At 43.4% G+C, this 16,353-nt stretch overlaps 1 protein-coding gene across 1 annotated transcript; it reads right to left on the bottom strand.

The window, feature by feature from the left end:
- Positions 1-6,526: 6,526 nt before the first annotated feature.
- On the bottom strand, positions 6,527-16,105 carry LOC311235497 (potassium voltage-gated channel subfamily A member 1-like; the record flags this gene model as incomplete). The annotated part of the gene is made up of 2 exons (XM_084322965.1): positions 6,527-7,441; positions 15,419-16,105. 2 exons carry the CDS (start codon positions 16,103-16,105, stop codon positions 6,527-6,529), a joined length of 1,602 nt encoding a protein of 533 aa, XP_084179091.1.
- Between the last annotated feature and the right edge of the window lie 248 nt (positions 16,106-16,353).

Raw genomic sequence — 16,353 nt, 5'->3', positions numbered from 1 at the left:
CTGCGCCACCCAAATGTGTTCCATCTTCATGTCAGATGATTTTCAAAAAGGTGTATGAGTCAATGCAAAAAAAGAACAAGCAAAGATACTGCTGAAAGTTCAGAACGTTGAACATTTTTTACTCCATATGAATCTATAGATTAAAAAAAAATGTAACGCTTTAAATAATTTAAATTAATCTCGAAAATTAAAGCATTAACTTTGACAGCCCATATATATATATATATCATGTATTTATTTTCTAAATTATTTTCTCGTTTATTTTTTAAATGGCACTTGTGAGGTCAAATTAATCAGATTCATGAAAGTTCAAGCGTTGACACATTTTCAATGCATAAAACATGTAAAATATGAAATAAAATATAATATATTTTAAAATAATATAATATTTATGATAATATAATACAATAATATAATATTGAATATATATATATATAAAATATGGGATAAATTATATTATGAAATATAGGACTGGTGATTAAGATATGTTTTAACATAACCACTAGATGGCGACAGTTCCCTCCTTATTGGCTATCCTTACCCCACTCTCCCCTACTATGGAATGTAGTGCCACAGCAAAGGTGTATTACAATTGGGTGGACATGGGTATCTGAAGTAAATCTTAAGTACCACAAATGCTTAAATGTTTTCTTAGGTAATTATAAATACCATGAATCTTAAGTACTGTAACTTGAATCTTAAGTACCATGAATCTTAACATGTATCTTAAATCTTAAGGACCATGAATCTTAAGTACTGTATCTTGAATCTTAAGTACCATGAATCTTAAGTATCATGTATCTTAAATCTTAAGTATCTTGCATCTTTTAAGTACCATGAATCTTAAGTATCATGTATCTTAATGGCCAACTTGCAGGTTGTATTTTTGTTCAATAAACAATGTGGACTAATCAGATGGTCGTCACTTCCTTTATCACTTGTTGGCAGAGTGAACACTGTGAAAATGAACACATTACCGAAATTTCTATATTTATTTCAAAATATTCCAACCTTCATTCCAAAGTCATTTTTCAAAGCCCTCGACAGGGCAATATCAGATTTTATTTGGAATAAACGCCCAGTCCGAATAAATAAAATGGCCCTCCAGAAGCCTAAATCGCAGGGAGGCTTTGCACTACCCAATTTCTTGGCCTACTATTGGGCTGCAAATATTCACAGCATTCTCTATTGGAGTCATTCCCATTACGGACTCTGTCAGTGGGTACCGGCATGGGTGGACATGGAAAGGGCATCTTGTTCTAGAACATCTTTGCAATCCTTAGTTTGCTCTTCGCTCCCAGTCACAACCGCCCAGTACACCAACAACCTCTTAGTACAACACTCCCTCCGGATCTGGTCCCAGTTCAGAAAACACTTTGGTCTCCACGACATGTCACCATCGTCACCCTCAGCTCGGAACTAGGCAAAATCTGCATATGGCTCACTGATAACAAACATGGGCAAAACAGAGTCCATTCTCTTCGGTTCAAATAACAAACTCAGCAAGACCGACGGCTTCTCAGTTACAGTGGGTGACAATATTGTCACAAGGAAAGACGAAATTACCTACCTGGGTTCCATCCTAGAGGCAAATCTTTCCTGTGACAAAATCGCATCCAATGTAATAAAAAAAGTCAACCAACGAACTAGATTCTTGTACCGGATCTCCTCTCTGGTAAACAAGAATACCCTGAAGACTCTGGCAGGAGCACTCATTCAAGGGTACTACGACTATGCGTGCACCTCATGGTACCAAAGCACCTCAAAGGCGCTTAAAACAAGATTACAAACATCACAAAACAAACTGGTCAGACTACTACTTGACCTTACCCCCAGAACCCACCTCACCCCTGCCCACTTTGACAACCTAGGATGGCTTAGAGTAGACGACAGAGTACAGCAACTTGCAATGGGCCTGGTCTACAAGATACACTATACGACTAAGGTACCCATGTACATGTCAAAATACTTCCCAAAGGTCAGTGAATACCACAACCACTACACCAGAGGAAGCTCAACAAATCATGTTAAACCCAGATTCGGCTCAAACAAGGGACTAAACACGTTTTACAATTATGCCACATCAATGTGGAACGCCCTACCCAAAGCTGTAAAGGAATGTGAATCCCTACCCACATTCAAAACCGCTCTTAAAGAGCACCTACGGGAGGCTGCAATTCGAAACTGGCCACCGTAAATGCCCAAAACCCCCACCACCTCCTAATAGACAGTCTCCTCCCCACCGCATGTATATATTCCCTCCCCGCCGTATGTATATTTCTCTCCCACCCACCCACCCACCCCCTCCTAATGACCAGTCCCATCCCCATCATATGTATATACTCTGTCAGGATCTAGGGGTAACAGTACTGTATATTTGAATACAGTTTATGTCACAAATGTATCAGTACTAAATACCTATATGTCATGTATGTTGTGTATGTCATAAATGTCTATAGGAATTGAAAATGGGGGACCCTGATGGAAACAAGACAAACGTCTTTCTCAGGTCTGCATCCCCTTAACAATTGTGTGTATTGAGCCGTACTGTATTGTACCCATTCTGCAATCTGTTAAATAAAGTTTTCATTCCTTCATTCATTCATTCACACCTGTCCACAAAAACGTCCTTTTCCCTCCCTCTATGGTGGATGAAACCTTCAGCAACTGGTTTAAGAAAGGCATTCTGAGCATCTATGATTTGTACCAAGACAGTTCATTTATGTCTTTCACACAACTGTCCCTAAAGTTTAACTTACCAAATACTAATTTTTTCAGATATCTACAGATACATGATTTTGTTAAGAGCAAATTTGCTCAGTTCCCCCATACACCTCCAAAAACTGTGATCAACCACATTTTGGAGGTGAAGGTTGCAATCAAAGGCTCAATATCTAAACTATATAATATCATATCCCTTTCCCTACCCTCCTCAGTATTGGCTATAAGACAAAACTGGGAGTCTGATCTAAATCATCAATTTACAGACAAAGAATGGGAAAATGCTCTTGCCCGAATACACTCTTCTTCAATATGTGCCCGCCATTCACTGATACAGTTCAAGCTCCTCCACCGTCTATATTGGTCAAAGACTAGACTTGTGAAGATAAATCCGGGCATGGACCCCACATGCGACCGGTGCCACCAAGCCCCTGGCTCACTTATTCATATGTTTTGGCATTGTCCAGCACTGGCCCCTTTCTGGACTTCCATTTTTAAATCTTATTCAGACATATTTTTTATGAATGTTGACCCATGCCCTCTTATTGCATTATTTGGTCTGACACCGGAGAACGCTGCAATATCTATTGGGCAATCCAATGCCATGGCCTTTGCCTCACTCATTGCCAGACGCCTCATCCTATTCAACTGGAAGGCAGCCACTCCCCCTTCACACTTACACTGGATGAGGGATGTTATGTCTCTTATACATATAGAGAAATCAGATTTACAACACAAGGCCACACAGATACCTTCCACAAAATATGGCAGCCCTTCCTATCTCATTTCAAAACCCATATGACTCCTTCCAAACTTGGGACCTCATGCCCCCCCTCCTCCCCCTATCTACCTTCCTGACACTGCTAGCCTAGGTATGGCTGGGGAGATGGCATTGTGGTGGTCTGCTAAGGGTGTTAAATTTACTTTCCATTTTATTTGTTTTACCATCTGTTTTCTTTTAATTTGACTTCATTTCTTTTTGCGTAGCTTTGTTTGTCACATCTGTATTTATGTTTAATTATTTAAATTTATTTAAATTTTTTATCTTTACTTTTTATTTTACATGTATGTTTGTCGTCACCCTCACTGGGTGGGATGGGGTGGGATTAGGGGATAGGAATGGGGAAGGAAATGGAAGCTGTATAATTTGGATAACTGAAATGTATAAATATGTACAAATTCTTCCAATAAAAAAAAGATAAACCTAAAAAAAAAACAATGTGGACTAGGCCAACGGTGACTTTCATGAAGAAGGAAAAAAAAGTATTGAAATTGACCCAGTTTTAGCGTTTTTATCAAACATTTTGTCTGCCCAACACAATCACCACGCACGTGGATATTTTAATCAATGGTTCATAACGTGCACGTGTAATCGAAATGATGTCATCACGTCAGGTGCAGTGCACCAGGGGGCTCTGAGAGTCACACACAGCTAGTGGCAGGCAGAGAGCCTTGCTACTACTAGCCGAGTGATGAATGAAAATGTATCTGTTTCACCTAACAACACTATTGCTCCGTGATCATAGCCATCCATCTCTAAAGCTAACCACTATTTGTAAAAGCCACAACCACGTTACCATTTGTAATAATGTAAATCATTGTGTCGTTGTACATATTGTGTATACACCGTTAGAAGCTAACGTAGCTTAGCTTGGTAGCTATTGTGCTAACAACATACCCTGACGTCTAGCTTGTTGTGATTTAAAATGGTTCTCTCCTTTTTGTATACCTTTGTCCTCACAAGTATTCTGCCAGGGAACTTATGGACACGACAATAGTAGTAGTTATAAGGTGTTTGGTTGTACATATTGTGTATACACCGTTAGAAGCTAACGTAGCTTAGCTTGGTAGCTATTGTGCTAACAACATACAGCTTGTAACGTTAGTGGTACACGATAGCTATGAGCTAACTAACATGTCCATAAGTTCCCTGGCAGAATACTTGTGAGGACAAAGGTATACAAAGAGGAGAGAACCATTTTAAATCGGGCATTTATGCCGGTGCCGGCTAACAAGCTAGACGCCGGGGTATGTTGTTAGCACAATAGTAGCCCACTCGGTGCATCACAGTCACTGATTGTGATGCACCGAGTGGGCTACTATAGATCAACATGCAGCGACGTGTAGCTTGCATGATGCGTGTGCAGTGCTTTGCCACACAGGTCTGAGAAGAGGACCTGCACATGATTTTACTCGTTCCCCAAACTCCTCTACATGCCCCGATCTAAAATGGTTCACGACAGTAGACATAATGCTAACGTTAGCCAGCGCCATATATCCAGTAGTACTATGACCCGGACGAGCATAAGGCATATACGTTTCCTGACGTGACGTCACGGCCCTACTAGCGTCTGATAAGCTTTTAGATTTGCTCGTGCATGTTATTCGTGCGTGGACCTTTTTAACTCTTTCTGAGTGGCATTTCCGGCGTCAAATGGAAATAAATAAATAATTAAATTAGATACCAATGATGTAAACTACCCATAATTGCAGAGTAGGGTTTAACCTGCAAGTTGGCCTTTAAATCTTAAGTATCTTGAATCTTAAGTACCATGAACCATGAAGCGCAAATGAACAGAAGATGGATGTAAAACTTGTGACCAAGGTCAATCTAGACTAGTGACGCAAAAGTCACATGAAAGTCACATGACTGTTCAGACTGAGGTCGCACTGCAAAAAAAAGAAATCAGACCTGTATCTGATTTAGGACCACATTATGAAAAGTGGCCCAAATCAGAATTGAAAAGATCAGATTGCATGTGATTTGTGTGCTGTTCACACTGTCGTGAAATCAGATCCGAGTCACATAATATGAGCAAAGAAATTAGATCTGGGCCGCTTTCGTCTGCAGTGTGAACGTAGCCTGTCTTTGTGCAGATACGGCTCAGCAGCCTCCACACCAGCACGCTCCACACAGTGTTCCTTCATACACAATTTCAATAGGCAACACAACACGTCACACGTCAATAGGCAATACACAACCACGGGCGACCGCAAATAACAGTCTGTTTTAAGAAAATTAATAAAATAGAATATTTATTAAAAACAATGATTACACAATCTAGCAGATGAATACAGACGTTCAGCACCACCTTGCCTCATCAACACCTCTACGTAACACTGTGTTTTTAGCAAAGCTATGTTCAAGATATTTCCTAATGTAATTGTCTCAGCCCATGGAAAACGCTGGTAGACATCGCAAAGTGTAGAGTTGTGGACAAAAGTTCTGATCGAGGCAAAATCTCCACGAAATGCCATCTTCCACCGCTTGAAAAATTAAGGCACAGATGCAGTTCTAAGACATTATAGTTTCAAGGCACAGAAATTACAAGTCCATAATACTCCCAAACACAAGCTAGTCAGATTAATATTTTACAGTTCATAGCTTAATTCATGGCATGCCCTTGGAAAGTAGCCTAACACTTTAATCACTCACTCGCTCACTGTAATTTATATTCTCTTATTTGTAACTCTCTACGTACAAAAGTTGCCTGCTGCTCAATGATTTTCAAATGATGGCCCTTGTAAAAAAAAAAGAAGAAAAAACACAAAACACAAAAAAAAAATAACATGAACAATTAAGATCAAGATGAGACAGGGTTTCTCTGCCATCATAGTAGACGAATAGCTACATTATATTTAAGATTTCACTTCACACTTTATACCAGTCTCTGCTTATTAAGCTTTCTTCATCTTGTATCAACCTTTCTTTGTTCACCTTCCTGGCCTTTGCTTCTTCTTCTATTGTGTTTCTCGTGACACGTGTGTAACAATGGCCCCATGAGGCCGGTCAATCGCCTCCCTGTCACACCTGCGTCATCACCGCTTCCTTCAGAGACGGGTCGCCTCCCTGGTTCTCTCCGCTCTGTCCCGCACACGGTCCGCCCAGCAGCGTCCCGTTCAGAGGGTTGCCGGTGCCTTCAATAGCATAGTACTCTCCCTCGTGGTCCCCGTCGCCGCCCTCCTCCGCGTCCTCCTCGTCCTCCTCGTCGGGCTCCTCGCCATCCCACAAGTTGGAGTTGACGTGGCTGGTGGAGTTGTCCTCGCACTCCGTCTCGCGGTGGTAGAAGTAGCTGAAGTTGGACACGATGACGGGCACGGGCAGCGAGATGGTGAGCACACCGGCGATGGCGCACATGGAGCCCACCAGCTTGCCCCAGACCGTCTCGGGGTACATGTCGCCGTAGCCCACCGTGGTCATGGTGACCACCGCCCACCAGAAGGCGTGGGGGATGCTGACGAAGGCCGAGTTCGTGTGGTCGGACTCGGCGAAGTAGATGGCGCTGGAGAAGAGGATGACGCCGATGAAGAGGAAGAAGATGAGGAGGCCCAGCTCGCGCAGGCTCGCCTTCAGCGTCTGGCCCAGGATCTGGAGGCCCTTGGAGTGCCGCGACAGCTTGAAGATCCGGAACACCCTCACCAGCCGGATGACCCGGATGATGGCCAGGGAGGTGGCCGGCGTGGCGTCGTTCTCCTTGGCCATCTCCGTCCCCAGGGTGACGAAGTAGGGCAGGATAGCGCTGAGGTCGATGATGTTCATGACGTCCTTGAGGAAGCGCACCTTGCTCGGGGCGCAGGTGAAGCGCACGAGGAGCTCAAAGGAGAACCAGCAGATGCACATGGACTCCACCAGGAAGAAGGGGTCCTGGAAGGCGGTGGTCGGCAGGTGCATGTGCTCCGACACGTTCTTCGGCTGGGTGTGGTACTTGTAGAAGTACTCCTGGAGGGGAGGATAGACAAGGAAATAATGATGCAACTACTATTACAGTAATAAAGTGTAACTGCACTACTATGTATTTTTTATATATTTTTTGTATTATCTTTTTCCCCTGCCTTTTTCCGTTTTTCTCCCATCCCAATGTTAGTCGTTATGCCAATTCCCAATCCCCTTCCTGGTCGTTGCACACTCTACCCCCTACCGTCGCTCTGGGAGGGCGGAGACTATCACATGCTTCCTCCGACACATGTGTAGCCAGCCCACCGCTTCTTTTCACCTGGCAGCGCGGACTCTCACTGGGGGAGTGTAACGTGTGGAAGACAGTGGAGGTTTCTCTATGACAACACGTGAAACACAAATTCACTCATAATTCATAATTATTATTAATTTACATATATATATATATATTTTTTTTTATAATTTTATTTGTATTTATTTTTATTAGAAAGGTTTTCCTCTGTAAAAAAAAGTGATTTTTTTCTTCAAAAATGGCCAAAATTGACAGCTCTGAGCAGGCCTGCACTGCAGTAATGACTGCAGTAATATTCGTGCAGAATATCTGCACAGGTTGACCCATTTTAAATAAATAATAAATAATAGCCAATCAAAATAGGCTATTAACTTCATCTAAGCACGGACTGTGCAGTTAAACTCTTGCCATTGAATGGAGGATTGAATGATTGACAGCCTTGACAATCCAATAATACACGGAGGATGAATGATTGGCAGCCTTTGAAATCCAATCAGAGTCTGCCTGGTAAAATACATGCAGAACTGCAGCTGGACTGGCGTCAGTGTTCTAGTCAAAGTTGTGTTCCATCATCTCATGTGTGCATTTTGCCTGAAGAAGAACATTAATTTGCCTAATATAATCATTCATATTTTAAGATCTTTATTCACTTGTTCACTTATTGTTGTGCACTGGATGATATATATTTTTTTTTTTATCTCAGTTGAAGACTAGTGTAGTTGTAGTTGACGTGAACGTGCCATCTTGGACTGTGAAGTCAAGCTAACTTGTAGCTAGTAGTTTACAGTACAGCTGTAACAACACACAGTAGGCTAAATTAAACTTTGCGCCAACATTAGGACCGAAGTATAAAGTTGTAGTGTTTGTAAAACGAAAGCCTGATTAGCCTGAATGCTAACGTTAGCTAACTGTTTAGAGAACAATACTTGTAGTAGACTTGATTAAGGGATTGAAACGTTGTTAACTTGGCTATGTCACACATAAACACAATGTAATGTATCACGTTGGCTGCTGGCTGCTAATGCAGCCTGCAGATAATATTTGCATGTGCACCGTGTTAGTGTAAATGAATGAATGTTGCCGCTAGCTTGTGGCTAGGCTAGCGTTCTTTGCTAATGGCTAACGTTAGCTAGCCAAATTGTTTAGAGACTTGATTAACGGATTGAAACGTTGTTAACTTGGCTATGTCACATATAAACACAATGTAATGTATCACGTTGGCTGCTGGCTGCTAATGCAGCCTGCAGATAATATTTGCATGTGCACTGTGTTAGTGTAAATTAATGAATGTTGCCGCTAGCTTGTGGCTAGGCTAGTGTTCTTTGCTAATGGCTAACGTTAGCTAGCCGAATTGTTTAGAGACTTGATTAAGGGATTGAAACGTTGTTAACTTGGCTATGTCACATATAAACACAATGTAATGTATCACGTTGGCTGCTGGCTGCTAATGCAGCCTGCAGATAATATTTGCATGTGCACTGTGTTAGTGTAAATGAATGAATGTTGCCGCTAGCTTGTGGCTAGGCTAGCGTTCTTTGCTAATGGCTAACGTTAGCTAGCCGAATTGTTTAGAGACTTGATTAAGGGATTGAAACGTTGTTAACTTGGCTATGTCACATATAAACACAATGTAATGTATCACGTTGGCTGCTGGCTGCTAATGCAGCCTGCAGATAATATTTGCATGTGCACTGTGTTAGTGGTGCTGCCTAAATGAATGAATGTTTGCCACTAGCTTGTGGCTAGGCTAGCGTACGTTGCCGATGCACGGCTGATCTAGTGCCTCTGTGGAGGAGGAAGTAAACATTGCCAGGCATTCTGGTTAATGTAGTCATGTAGTTCTCCCTCTTTTCACCCACAGTTAAAGGAGTCATGACATGCTGGTTTGATGAAATGTATAGTGTAAATGAAATGAATAGTGTATGTATATTCAATAGTAGTATTGATTGTATATTAGCCACTGTATACTGTACATGGTCTGCTTGGTTTGATCGGGCCGCCGAGCCATGGTCTGCTTGGTTTGATCGGGCCGCCGAGCCATGGTCTGCTTGGTTTGATCGGGCCGCCGAGCCATGGTCTGCTTGGTTTGATCGGGCCGCCGAGCCATGGTCTGCTTGGTTTGATCGGGCCGCCGAGCCATGGTCTGCTTGGTTTGATTTAGGCGAGTGGTCTGCCCTGCGGGGGGGCCCCGACATATTGCGCAACGCCACTGCATACCATTGACTCAGAAAGGTCTCTTTTATTGAAATCATCACAGCAGTATAGTTTGTTTATACTTCAGAAGGATGATATTTAAACATGGTCCCCAAAATGAATGGAAGCGAATGAGGAGCCTGACACCTGGGAGAAATGGGGGTGTTGCAGCATTGGGGATGTTTAAAAAATATAATTTAATATATAATATAATAATTTGTGCTTCACCTAAAAATTTGTTCAACAGCCTCCACTGGTGGAAGGGTCACACTACCTCCCCCAGATCCTTCCCTCGCTGTGCAGGCGCCCCGACCGAACTGTAGGAGTCGCTGTTTACAACGACCAGGACCCACCCCACTGGCTTTCCCACTGTCTCTGCGGTGGTAGACAGACGCTTAGTCCGCTGCGCTACCCGGCCGCACCTACTATGTATTTGTATACTACTACTACTACTACTATAGTATAAATACTGTAGTAGTAGTAGTAGTAGTAGTATACAAATACTCATTTTCAGACATACTCAAACAAAAAGATTGGTTGATTTCGGTTTTATCCATATCCGCTCAACATAAATTGATGTTATTTCTTTTGCATTTTACCCCAACTATAATTGACCTCAAACCCTGCCCTCTTTTCTCGAGGATCAAAGAAAGAGGGCAGGGTTTGAGTTAGCTCAGTTTGGATGTCGAATGTTAATCTGTTTCCAACTCGGTGCTGAGTCTTGGCTTGTACATTAGTTGTACGAGCTACTGTGTAGAATTCTATGCCCTTGACATATTGACAAAGTAACACATTTCGTGAGAAAGACATCGTACACCGTCTCTCAGGGCTTCACTTCTTGGGAACATCATAAAGTGTTTTACATTCTCTGCGGGTTTACATTTCAATCAGTGGTGTCAACCAGTCTTGTCAGCCAGTCCACCTGTTTGTCCATATTTCCCTGTCAGTAAGTAGTAAGTCTGCATACTGTGCTGTTGCCGTGTTATTAAGGGCCTTTCACATTTCACGGCAAGTCATAAAACATGAAGAAGAAGAAAAAGGCGAGAGGCCAACGGCGAAGAACGACATCGTCGTGGCTTGATGTGTATAATTTAACACAAAGGTACGCTTAAAGCTAACATACTCCTGTCGGTAGCAGGACGGCCACCGTGTTTATTAATAAAGGGGGACATCCATGTGTTGATGTGCTGCTAGGGCTGTCCTGAGACTATATATAGTGCCTTAAGATCTCCGAAGAGAAACATGAACCAACCAGTGCTCCTCATCCATCTCCACCTCCGACGCTATCCCGTCTACCCTCCCTCCGCGACGCAGCAGCAGCGGCCCGTCGCCGAACGCGGCTTCAGTCAGCCCCACTGCTGCCGACCTCGTGGAGCGGACCGAGTTACAGTGGTTCTCTCCCCCCGACCCCGCGTGCGAAGGCAGCGCGGCCTAACACAGCAGTCCTGGAGGAATGTGTTAACATGACACACCGTACGGTGCTTAGCTTAAGGAGACCTTTCTGTCTCAGTTTCTAAGCCGCGGTGGAGTGTCAGGCTCACCTTTGCCCACCGGTTTACATGTTCCACCGCTCGTGTGACCTTTTTGCCCGGCGCATTTTACTGTCTCCTAGGTGTCCCTTTCTCTCCTTTTTATCTATATCGCAATGTCCGCCCTTTGCTCCCGGTACCCTTTCCGCGCTCTCCCCCGATCCACGTGTATCGAATTTAATAGCCGACTAAAATAATCATGTTGTCAGCCGACCACTATCTGGCTTATAGACAGCACCCTGGTCTCCTTCCCAGCCATTTTGGCCCCTAGTTTCCTCTGTGTCAATGTTTTTTCCCCCCTCTTATCACACTGTAGTACTACCTAAACACCTGCTGTTAGTCATATCGTGTAACGATTTCACACATGCTGTTACACATATATCCCATTCAAGACCTTGAGGGATAGACTGGCTTGCTTTTTTGTTTCCTCAACAACTCAGTTTGTAGTATGGTGGAAAAGGTCAATGTCCTATTTAACCCCTTTCACTGCCACACTACAAATGGTTAACGCTTTTCACTACCACACTACAGAAGGTTAACCCTTTCGCTACCACACTACAAAGGGTTAATACTTTCACTACCACACTACAGACTGTTAACCGTCTGTAGTGTGGTAGTGAAAGGGTTAACATAAAACAAATTTCTAAAAAAAGATAATGTAATGTAATAACAATAATGTTCCATTGAATGGTTTAGCTCAATGCTGCATAAACATAAATCCCTCATTTCTACTGTTGAGAAAGATTGATTTAGAGCAAAATAAATGACGTTTTCAGGTTGACATCCTGCCCTCATTAAACTCCCCAGCTATAGGGAGGTGTAGTGGTTATGTCATTGCCGTTTTTCCGTGTTCCACCCTCTGTCCAACGCAATGTATTTCCCCATTGCCCATTTCTAAATCGTCTCGTTTAAAACAAATAAAGCATGGACATTTGCATGGTGTACCTTTCTGTGCGTATTCATCCACAATCTATAGCTCAACATGAAAATATTCGCAATTAATCTCAAAGGTAGCAAAATAACAACGTTTATGTTTTCGTTCACTGAGAAACTACACTACCATTTGGCGCTGCTGACTGGCGTCACCACAGCGTAGACTCCTGGCTTTAGTCGCAGACCTAGGATCAGATTTCCCTTACATTCAACAAATGGGTCTCATTCACCAAGGACTTACGACAAAAAGGGCTTTCTCTTAGGGCCATTTGAGACCTTTTCGGGCCGATTTTGGGATTCACCAACCGTCCCAATAAAACATATATAATTAATATTATATTATAATATATTGTCTATATTCATGTCTTGCCTGAAAAGGTCTCAAATGGCGCTAAGAGAAAGCCCTTTTTGTCGTAAGTCCGTTGGAGAATGAGACGCTTAACTATTCGTACAATGGGAAAATAACTGACCCTGAATCTGTGGCTAGTATCTCTCTGGCGATCATAACCATTAATCTCTAAAGCCAACCACCATTTTTAAAAGCAACAACCACGTTACCTATTTGTATCTATATTTTAAATCGTATAACGTTATTTCGCTGCATATTAAATTTTATTTAAGTTATTGTTTTTTTACGTAACGTTAGTAGCTAGCTAGCTTGCTAGCCAGCATGGTGCATTCCCGAAACTCCTCTACATGCCCCGATTTAAAATGGTTCTCTCCTCTTTGTATACTTTTGTCCTCACCAACAAAGTATTCTGCCAGGGAACTTATGGACACGACAGTAGCCATTATTTGCTAACGTCTAGTACGTCGTTAACTTTAGCTAGGTAACGTTAGCTGGCTTGGTATCAGCTGGCCGTGACGTGTATTAGGCGACAACACTGAACGACGGGCATTCTCCTGCCTAGTAAGTGTAGTTCTTTTTTAACGACAAATTAAAAACCGTATAACTACCTTTATTTCAACCAATAACAATAATGTTAGTGGTAGAAGGGAACTCATTTTGTGCAAAAATGAAAGCTTTTCATTTTCCATGTGGCAGAATTGGTACAATAGCTGATAATCCATTTTCCCAGACTACACCTCCCTATTGATCCTGTGCTTTTGACTCTTCCCTAGATTCAAGAAAATGTTCAAAGTGCGATTTAGTCTGAAATGTCGTCACAGTATTTCATTCAGTCAACTAGACACGCGCTGTCGATGGCCAACCGCGGGTACAATCAGCACTCAGTAACGGCCCGAATTCTCAATCCACCTTTTGGGACCATGCCCCTAATTCGAGCTGAGGTCCATGGTTTTTAGTTTTATGAGAATAGCGCTACCGTGAGGCCAAGGTGGCTTGTCACAGGCCTCCTTGCTATGGGAAGGCAAATACATTTGTCAAGTTTGGTGGAAATCGGATCAGCAGATATATATATATATATATATAATAGTATTAATAGTATTATTAATATGAATTAATAATAGTATTGAACGTTTGGTCTGATGGTGGCGCTAGAGGAAAGATCACAGGGTCACCATTAGGATTCTACCTCTTGAGGTCATGAATGTGCACAGCACATTTGAACATATTTGGAAAAGCTGTTTTACACTAATGTGAAAATGGAACATTTGGCCTAATGGCAGCGTTAGAGGAAATGTTCTGGGTTCACCTAAATCAATAGGCTTCTTCCTCTAGGGGTCATTCATGTGCACCTGAAACCCTGAACTCCCCACCTCCTCTCATACGCGTCTCTACTTTTCGTAGCTCCATTTCTGCAGACCCCTCTCTGATTGGTTGAGCCCATTTCTGCAATCTCTCTGATTGGCCGAGCGCGTGCATGCGCATGAGCCGCGACAAGGTCCTCTAGCCAGGAGTCGAAACTCCGTTAAGCTCCAGAGAGAGAGGCTGAAAACCCACAGTTCTTGCCCGACGGATGGGAGCCGAATCCCGGATCCGAGTTTTCTGATGAATAGCCCCAAAACATGGAGGTCGCGAACGCAATTTATACGCATGGAAGTATTGATTACACCATAACGAATCATTAAAAAAATATACCGTTAACTGGAATATGTTGTGTGTGCCTTTACAAATATGTTGGATTATGTAATTGGTTTGTCATTAAAAACCAATAATAATCGCTCGCATCGCCGGCTTCGCTGACCAGAGCTCTCTCAGATTCAAAGTTTTAATTGCAGCCTGGAACATACATGTTTCGGAACCAATGTGTAACTAGACAGTTACAATATAACATTTATATTAATTAACCCAGTTAATGCCTTAAGAGAAATAGTCTGGTGGTCAATTGCTACGGAAATGTTGTGTCTTACTAATAATAACTAATTCCTTGGTCAATAGAAGTCTCTGTGATACTTTCTGAATATGATTTGGGAACATCAAATGGGCAGGGTTATAATAGAAGAAAGACAGTGTAAACAATATAATTAACTCTGAATATAATAGTGATTCAAACCCCCTCAATGTACAGTTTCTGACAGCTGGGCTGTGTTGAACTTGTCACGTGAAATAACGTTATGTGAATAAACCGCGAAATAACATAACGTTATGTAATATAACGTTACAATGTACAGTTTCTGACAGCTGGCTGTGTTGTGAAATGTGCATAACGTTATGAATAAACCGCAAAGTCACGCGAAATAACGTTATACGCGAATCTGGTAGTACATTTCTTTTTATCTTCTTGATATGATAACATTACATCCGCCTTTTACCGCGTGACGAGCTAAACCAATCAGAGAGGGGCTTTGCTCAACCAATCAGAGAGGGGTCTGCAGAAATGGAGCTCAACCAATCAGAGAGGGGTCTGCAGAAATGGAGCTATGAAAAGTAGAGACGCCTCTCATACCAAGAATGCCTCCGCATTGAAGATGAGGGATGACAGAGAATGTCACCCCCTCAGCTCCCATGGATTCTATGCATATTTCAGGTACTGTAGCAACTGCTCCGGTTGTCGGGCCCCAAATTTGTATCAGCATTTTCCCAAGACTACTTCCCGGTCATAGAAAAACAAACAAAGTACAGTAACATCACCAAAGCCATACTCATTTGTCTCCAGTGTGCGGTTAGCTTACCTCTCGTGCCTCTTTCTCATTCCTGAAGTCGGGCAGTGTTTCCAGACAGAAGATGATGATGGACACCACAATGACCATAACGCTAATGATGGCAATAATGCGCGCGCTCGAGGAAGACTCCGGGTGCTCGAACAGCATCCAGAGTCTCTTCTGGATGGCGTTGGTCGGCAGCGGCTCCTCCTCCAGTTTGGGAAAGCCCTCGTCCTCTTTGAAGCGGTCTATGATCTCCTCTCCCAGCTGGTAGAACCGCAGCTCGTCCATAAAGATGTCCAGGGGCACGTTGGCGGGCCTGCGGAGCCGCCCGCCCGACTGGTAGAAGTACAGAATGGCGTCGAAGCAGGCCCGGTTCCGGTCCAGGAAGAGCTCGTTGCGCAACGGGTCGAAGTATAGCACGCGCCGACGCGGGTCCCCCAGGAGGGTGTCGGGGAACTGGGCCAAGGTGCGGAGTTGGGTCTCGTAACGCATCCCGGAGACGTTGATGGCCAGCCTCTCGCTCAGCGCCCAGCCGGTCCTCCACAGCGACCCCGAGCGCCGCCTCTTCTCCTTCTCGCTGACTTTCATCTCATTCTCGCCCTTCTCCTCGCTGTTGAGCTGGTTCTTCAGCTGCTTATCCTTTTCTCCGTCCGGATCTTTCGTCGCTCCGCCTTCGTCTCCCCCTCTGTCGCCGCCGCCGCCGCCGCTCTCCATCTCCCGTTCGTGTCCTCAGGCCAGGTGTCCCGCCCCGCGCCGCTCTCTCTCTGGCTCCTCTTTATTCACAGTCAGGCTGGGACTAATGGAGGAAGCCTATCTGAAACCAGAGTGACATGTGTAACTATACATTCGCGGACATATGGTGAAGCCATTACACACGGTAGTCGGAGAGACAGGTCGGCAAATGAGTGAGAGGAGACACTAGCAGGCTGGTTGTCGAGTGAGTTTCCATCACAGAGATACAT

This window comes from Notolepis coatsorum (genome assembly GCF_963971535.1).
Source record: "Notolepis coatsorum genome assembly, chromosome: 10".
NCBI classification, from domain to species: Eukaryota; Metazoa; Chordata; class Actinopteri; order Aulopiformes; family Paralepididae; genus Notolepis; species Notolepis coatsorum.
Note: the sequence above shows the minus strand (reverse complement) of the source record. Positions and strands in the feature narration are given on the sequence as shown.